This window comes from Nematolebias whitei, chromosome 22 (assembly GCF_014905685.2).
Source record: "Nematolebias whitei isolate Nwh7 chromosome 22, NemWhi1, whole genome shotgun sequence".
NCBI classification, from domain to species: domain Eukaryota; kingdom Metazoa; phylum Chordata; class Actinopteri; order Cyprinodontiformes; family Rivulidae; genus Nematolebias; species Nematolebias whitei.
The window spans coordinates 13795718-13803954 of NC_056519.1; the positions used below are offsets into that span (position 1 = coordinate 13795718).

At 39.9% G+C, this 8237-nt stretch overlaps 1 protein-coding gene across 1 annotated transcript in view; it reads left to right on the forward strand.

Annotated features, from left to right (window-relative positions):
- Positions 1–241: 241 nt before the first annotated feature.
- Positions 242–8237, forward strand: part of cacna2d1a (calcium channel, voltage-dependent, alpha 2/delta subunit 1a) — a gene marked incomplete in the record, with an annotated part of 124783 nt that continues 116787 nt past the window's right edge. The window contains 1 exon segment of the mRNA XM_037696172.1: positions 242–442. Within this exon segment, the coding sequence (XP_037552100.1) occupies positions 366–442 (77 nt within the window).

Below are 8237 nucleotides of genomic sequence, written 5' to 3' on the forward strand. Positions count from 1 at the left end.
GAAATGGACAAACTACAAATGAACGTGTTCCAAAACTAAAAAGACATTTGTGTTTATGTGCAGATTAGAACAAGTAACGGTGCGCTCGTGCGCTTTTAATTGTGTTGTTCGTGTTTTGGGGGTTGCCGCGCGCTCCAGCTGACACTTTGGAGAGGCTAGAACCGCACGCGCTTGAAGTCCAGAAGTGGGCGGGGTGGAGGGGAGGGGGGTTGGGGTGGGGGGGTCTCAGATTCTCAGACAGCCACCGGATCAGATTTGTTTCCAAACGCGCACCCGCGGCTGCGTGAGGCGTTTGCGTGCGGTGGGAACGCTGTGGATTTGTGCGTTTTGCGTCGTGTTTCCAGCAGCAGGACCTGAACAGAACCATGGATTACAGCCTCCGTGTTCTGGTTCTGCTGAGCGTGTGGTCCGTGTCGACAGGACTCTTCCCAACAGCCCCGGTGTGAGTACAGCCTCACAACAGCCTGTTGGCTCGTGCTCGACTGAGCGCATGACTTTTGTTTCTGTGTAAAACACGCGATGTTTGTCTCGTTTTGAAGCGTTCAACTGGAGGAGGAGGAATGATGTTAGGTGAAACTTTGACTCTGAAAGCTGAGATGAAGCTACTTCTGCTCAGCTGCAGCTCTAGCTGGCAACACAGACACTTAACTTTCTCCAAGACGCGCCTCATGTTCTTAATGGAAATGAACTGAAAGGATGAAGGCTGGCAATAATGCGTTGTCTGTATGTCTGTTGGCAAAATATCTCATGGACCAGAATTAACAAATATATATATTTGAGGACGTTATTGGATGCTCTTCTACAACTAATTAACTTCTGGAGCCAACTCCATTCAGGATGGCACAGCTGACATTAGAAGACACAGAGTGGGATTAATTTAATCAGATTTTTAGCTAAAATTTGGTAGTAGCTGAGAGTCATTCACAAGACATACTCTGAGTGCTGCTCATTCTGCAACATGTTAGCAAAATATCTCATGGACATGACATATTTTATAGAAATTTTCAGGAAGTAACCACTAAAAGTGGTTAACATTTGGTGCCAGTCCAATTCAAGATGGCCTCCACAGCTACCTGATATTAGCCAACAGAAAAATGACTGTGACTCAGTCTACGTTACAAATATTGAGTCAATACTACAATATTAGCCGAGTGCTGTTCTCGATATAACAAATGTTTTATAACATAATTTACAAAAATTTAACAAAATCAGCCATAAGTCTAAAATCTTAGTCAAAACCTTTCTGCAGGGATATGTTGGGTCTTTAATATCTTTATATTTTGTCGTTACTTAGAGTATATAATTTGTGCATAACCATTCCTAAACCATGTTCTGGTGCCCCTCCTTTTTGCAAAGACTTGTTAACCAGCTGCTGTGAGCTGGGCAGGATATAAATAATTTATCTTACATTTTATTTATATGCAGGAATGGAGCTTTGACTCTTGTTTGAGGTGAAAACTGTCTGCTCGTTCATCAAACTCTAAAGTCGTGTTACAGAGTTTGTTCACTCCATCTAAATGTGGCTGCTGGATCCAGCCACAATCTGAGGATGCTGTCTTAATTAAAGGCACCTCGCACCTAAATCAACAGGTCAGACGTTCCTGCCGGTTCTAACAGAGCCCTCAGACGGCAGGGTTTGGTTTTAAACGCAGCTTAAGTCTGGTCCCAGAGGTGGTGGTGAGCCATGATGGCACTTAGCCTAATGAGCGAGCACGATGATGTCAGACTAGCAGAGCGGCCGGTCCACTCCCCATATTTCATGGGCACTAAGTGGATTGATCTGTGGGTTGTGTACATAAAATTCACACAGTGAGCTGCACCCCTGATGCAGACGGTTTGTAAATGAGGAACGCTCAAATCGGGAAAGAATTCAGTTCATCCATGTTTATAAGTGCACACTTTGTAGCTGATTCTTTTAAGAAAAATCGTTCTTTCTTTGTCTCGTCGCCTTGCTGGCTGTTTCCTGTCCATCCTCTGTCCGTCTCTCCATCTTTGTTGCCCAAAGACAACTGATTGACATCAAATCTAATATGCAACATCTAATGTCAGATCGTTCCCCAGAGAGCTCCACCCAGAACACAAGGAGGATTTAAATGGGAAAGGGGATCATAAAACACTAACTGATGGGCTGTTTAAAATGTAAACTCTTCTATATCTTTTTAACCGTCTGTCTTTTTGGACACAGACATTTTTCCCTCCATTCAGCCCCTCAATACGTCTTTGATTAGGCTTCTTTCTTTCCCTTGCTGTTTTTCTTTAAGATAACTAGATTTCATGCTTAATGAGCTTAAGGGTCATAGTTCTTGTTTGTGGCTTCATCTCTGCTGATCAGTGGGCGTACAGCTCTTCACATAGCAAGCATAACTGCATCTGGAGAATATGATGAAGATTAGTAACTTTAAAAAATCCTTCCAAAAACATGATCTACTGGTAATTAAAGGAATGCATTATCATCATCCACCTTTCCCACTACTCCAAACTTTAGCTTCATTTCAATACAGTTGATTCAGTTGTAGCCACTATTGTGTGTGTGTGTGTGTGTGTGTGTGTGTGTGTTTTTAGGTCATTTGGCTGTGGCATTCATCTTGAATCAGTTGTAGCCGTACATCCAGTGATTACTTTGAATTTAATAAAAATTTGTCAAGTGGTTCATGAGAATTAGACGACAAATACTTATGCGAACAAAAACATTATTGCCTGAATTTCAGGAGCAGGTGATCCACCCAGAACACCACACATTAATACTATTAGGCTGCTTTTTGTAGAGACAAATCTGCGGATGCATGATATTGGATTTTTGGCTGATATCCGATATGCCAAAATATTTGGCCGATACCAATACCATTTTTTTTTTCCTAGACCTACTATTTACTTACTACATAGCTTTCTCTGCTGTAGAATTAAAATACTACATTATTCTGCATGGCCTTTGTCAATTTGGCCTGCTACTAAATGCAGATGCCAAATACAGGGTCCTGGTTACACCCAACAAAAATATAAATTGTAAAGAAAAACATTAAGATCTAAAATATGAACTAAGAACTATGCTAAACTAAGGTTAAAAAATAAATAAATAATTATATATATATGTATATATATATACATATATATACATATATACATATATACATATATATATATATATATATATATATATATATACATACATACATATCATCTTTTTGTATCGGTGAGTTATTTTAATGGAACGTCCGATGTCCGATATTTAATTTTATCGCTAATATCGGCCGATACCAATACTTTGCCGATAATATTGTGCATCCCTAGATAAATCAATACTAAAGGATGTAACAGGAAAAAAAAAACTCATACGCCATGTCAGGCAGCAATCACAGTTGAATACTCATGATGTGAATTAAAAGTTGCTTTGTTGTTAAGAAAACTTTTTTTTTCCTGTTTGTTTTTTTTGTGAACTTATTGCAGGAGGATTTGAACCAGAAAATACATCCATATTCTGTAAAAAAAAAAAAAAATGCTAGTAATTGTTGGATAGTTTTTTCTTTGATTATATATTTTCTTTTATTTTGGTAAATATGAAAAGGCTTGACTGTGGTGTGTGTTTTCAATCAGATCACAGAGTCACTGACTCTCAGAAGTTGAGAAAGGACTGACAGTGTCTCATCAAATGGAAGTCGGATTAAACCACTTCATCTTTTGTTGAATCAGAAAGTTAATGCAGAGGTGTGAGCAGGATGGATGAAATGTAACGAGCAGTCGTCTCTGCGCTGCTCGGAGTTTCCTCGGCTGTGATTTGTGCCTCCTGGCCATAAGGGAGTTGGTGTAAGCACATATATTTCAGGAAGCGTCGAGCAGCTGACGGCCTGAGCAGTATCTGTTACACATGCAGGGCCGTAAAACCTGCCGATAATGTTTGCTCTTTAATCTTTGTTTTTATTCACTCTCTCCGTTTCAGTTTCTTTTTATCCTCCTCGCATGCGTCCCTCGATTTCTCTCATTCACATGAACTCTTCCTCTGTTTCTCATCCATTCACTCCCCCTCCAACCTATTCTCAGGGCTGGCTATATTTAGGCAGGTCTCTCTGTTAGGGGAGGGGGCGCTGCGTGTCCTGACTCAGACATGGAGGGGTGTACAGTGGCAGAGGACTAAACTTTTTGCCCATATGTGTAGTCAGGAGTGTTGCTGTTGAGTCTGTGAAGTTTCCCACCTTCAGCTTCAAAACACACTCAAAGTTGCACATGCTCATGGAAGTTTGTAGGAAACCATTACTCCAGCACGGCTTTATTTTCTTGGGAATCTTTTACCACATGGAAATTCCCAAGAATTTTCCATTGCACCGTTTCCCTGGCAACCTTGGGAATCGCTAACAGCTGTGTTAAATGGGAGCTGTTTGGTACAGGAAGCAGATGTATACTGAGATATAACGTGTGTGTGTGTGTTTGCTGTCAAGGGCACATCCTAATTATATGAAGAGGTTGAAGTGTAAAATGTCTGTGTCGAAGCACCACAAGCTCCCCTGATGTGTTATGTTTTGAAAGATGGCCACAAAGTGAAGCCAGTGGTGGTTTCCTTTGAGCAGCCTGATCGAGTTTTATTGAGACATAAGAGCTGTTATTACGGGTGTTCAGCAACACTGGACACAGTGGTTCTGTGTAACTGGTCCTCAGCACTGATAGGAGACAGCCTGGGTAGGTGACATGATTGATGGTAATAGGACATACTGGCCAGCGACTTGCATTCTGACATCTTTGTACTTTGTACACAAGACTGTGTCTGCAACTGAAGCTGTAAGGTAGCTTTGATGTATGGATGGATGAGTCGAGGTTTGCTCAGGAAGTGTGAAGGTGACGGCCGGTTGGGGAGGTTTAGTTGATTGAGCAGAGTTCTCAAGGCTTGAAGAGATTCTGACGGCTGGAAGGAGGGATGAGCAAAAACAAAATCAAATCAGATATGTCGTCTTTCAGACTCCTTTAAGCAAATGATCACCTTTACTAAGAACTATTTTAATCATTTACCTTAGCAGGATTTGATACACAACTTTGTGTGGCTGCAATCTTACTCATAATAGCAAATGACATATCTGTGAATATAACGCAAACACACACAGTCGTCACAACAGTTCTGTTTTGTCTAAATCGATGTGTCCAGACATCTGAGGAGAGTTGCAACAAACTGGATTTGTTAGTGGTTTGGTGGAAGATGGAGGTTTGTTACAGTTAGTTGGCTCAGAATGTGATGTCACATGTACAAAATGCATTTAACCCCCACAAATCTTCCATGGATGGCAGCACGGTAGAGCTGCCACCTCTCAGCGAGCAGGTCGCCCGGTTCAAATCCTGGCTGGGGGTCTTTCTGGGTGGAGTTTGCATGTTCTCTCTGTGTATGTGTGGGTTTTCCCCAGGTGCTCCAGTTTCCTCCCACAGACCAAAAACATGCATGTTAGACTGATTGGTAACTCTAAATTGTCCCTAGGTGTGAGTGAGAGAGTGAATGGTTGTTTGTCTCTTTGTCCCTGTGATGGACTGGAGACCTGTCCAGGGTGTCCCCCACCTCACGCACAGTGACTGCTGTACATGGGCACCAGAGACCCCCGCAGCCCAAAAAGGAAGAAGCAGGTAAAGATAATGAATGGATGGATTTTGTTGAATGTAACTAGGACCCTGTGTACATAGTTTCGTTCCACCTCATGTACCACATGTGATGTGAATGACAATAAAATCCTTTAATCCTTCAAATCTTCCATGGTTGTCCCCTATTTTTACCTAATCAAGTCTTAACCACCTGTTTATCCATCCATCCTCTTTACTCGCTTCTTCTTTTCGGGTCGCCAGGATCACTGGTGCCCATGTCCAGCAGTCACTGTGTGAGAGGCAAGAGACACCCTGGACAGATCTCCAGTCCATCACAGGGACACGTAGAGACAAATGACACAAAGAACCACTGTGCCGCTCCTTATTTGACCAAATAAACAAAATACCTGGTCAAATTTAATTTGACAAAAGAAGATGGAAATGCGCTGCTTTATTAGAAAACAACGCTTTAATAAATCATCAATACACAAATCCAAGAAATAAAATGTGTGTGTGTGTAAATGGGCTGTACTTATATAGTGCCTTTCTATCTTTATTGAGATAACTCTTCATTCAAAGCTCTTTACACTACAATCTGTGTCCTCATTTATCCATCCATACAGCACTCTACTAGATCTCTACAAAGCTAATTGAACAAATCATTCTAAAGAGACTAATCAGAGCTTTATCACATTCATACACTGATGGGACACACATCAGAGGCAATGAGGGGTTCAGTGTCTTGCCCAGGGACACTTCGGCATGTGACTGCTGTGGGGTTCGAACCCCCAACTCTTGCATTGGAGGACGACTGCTCTAACCACTCAGCCACAGCCGCCCTTTTTCATGTTTCACAGTTTGCTGCCTGGTTTGTCATTTGTCTTCGTACACATTTCTTTCCACTACAAACATGTGGACTTGGTTAGTAATTTTCACTGCTTCCTGTTTGTCTTCCGCTCCTCCTCCACTAGTTTACATTAAACAAAGTGCCAAATTTTGAGTTGCTCATTATCAGATCCTCGTCTCTTTTCTTTTGGTTTCTGGATTTACAGCTTTTGTTTTCAGTTTGTTAAAGTCCCACTGCATCGTGTTCACCTCCTGCATGTTAAGCCTGTATTTGGGTTCCTCTTTGTTTGTGCAGCTGTAAGAGTAAATTCCTGTGATTTATTCAAAGTAAACTTGGAGCCTAATCCAGGTTGCTGTTATTAAAGATAGTTTTAGCCTTTTCAGCTATTTTTCAACTATTTCATAATTTCAGCATAGTTTTTAGCGTATTTCTTAATTGTGGTGCTCATTTCTGCTCACTTAAACCTAATTCGGCAAATGCGTGTTATTTCTGCTTTCTTTAGCTAATTTAGGCATTTTCTTCTATCTCAGCATGTTTTCTTTAGCTAATTTCAGCTGTTTTTCAGCAAGTTCTTCTGCAATAAGCATTCACACTGCATTTTCACAGGAATTGCAATTTCTTTACTTAACTATTACGCAGCTAGTGCTTGACAGACCCCTGAAAGATGATTGACCAAAGTTGAACGTCATGTTGTGCCATAGAGGATGGAGACATGTACAAAGCTGCTATTATGGAATAATTCACCTCAGTAAACGGGTAATATCCCTTTTCTTTACAGTGATTAATAAATGTAATGTTTAATATGAATTATGAGAAAGTGTAAGTTCTCTCTGCTATTTAAGTTAAAAAAAAAAGTAAAAATCGACAAGAAAATATATAAAGCCCAGTTTTAAACAAGTGCAAAACACCAAAATGGACTATAAAAAGAATGTGAAATATGAATAAAAACAACATAAAGGTGTTTTTTTTTTATTATTATTTCTTCCTCAGTTCTCAGTTTAACTGTTGCATCGTCTCAAATCAGAGCTCTTATTTTCTATCCCTTGGTAGCTCAATTACTTCTGCAGACATCCTCAAACATCCCTTTTGTTGTGTGAGCATCCTGTTACCCATAATGATCTCAGCTGGTTTTTCTCTTTAGGAACAGATTAGAATCCTAAATCACTTTCATTAGAAGATGATTAAGGGGTTTCCGTCTTGGAAAGCCTGTCTTACCAAATCTGTGAGAGTGAAGGATGAATGCTGACTGTAGGAAGTCTCTGATGGGATTAAGAGATCTAGTGTTGATCTGCAGACTGGGTTTAAAAGACGATGTTTACACTGGGAGTGTGTGCTGTAGGGTTTATGTGTTTGCTGCTTGTCTGTTCAAACATGGACACGTCAAGGACACAATGTGATGACTTTTAAATTCATTAAGATTTTCAGTCCTTCAAGAATTGTATGTATGTTTTATTTATTCATTTCATCCAAACAACAAATATAATACAATTTAAAGAAAAGAAAAAAGATATACAATCACAGAAATAAAATGAAAGGCAGCAGAAGAAGAATGAGTTCTTATAATATCTGCCCCTTGTCCCCAAAATATATTCCAAACAAAATTACTATGCAAAAGCAAGATGAATTAAAAAAAATAATAATAATTCAAAATATTTGACTGTAGTTTGAAGAAGTCTAGAGAGAATGTAGAACTATATTTGGTACAAGTATAAAGTATTTTGCAAAAAAAAAAAAATCTAGTTTGGGGCAATTTTGGAACATAAATTAGCTTTTAAGCCTCATGCAATAACTAGGGCTGAAAGATTTTGGAAAATATTCCAATTGCGTTTTTTTTTTTTTT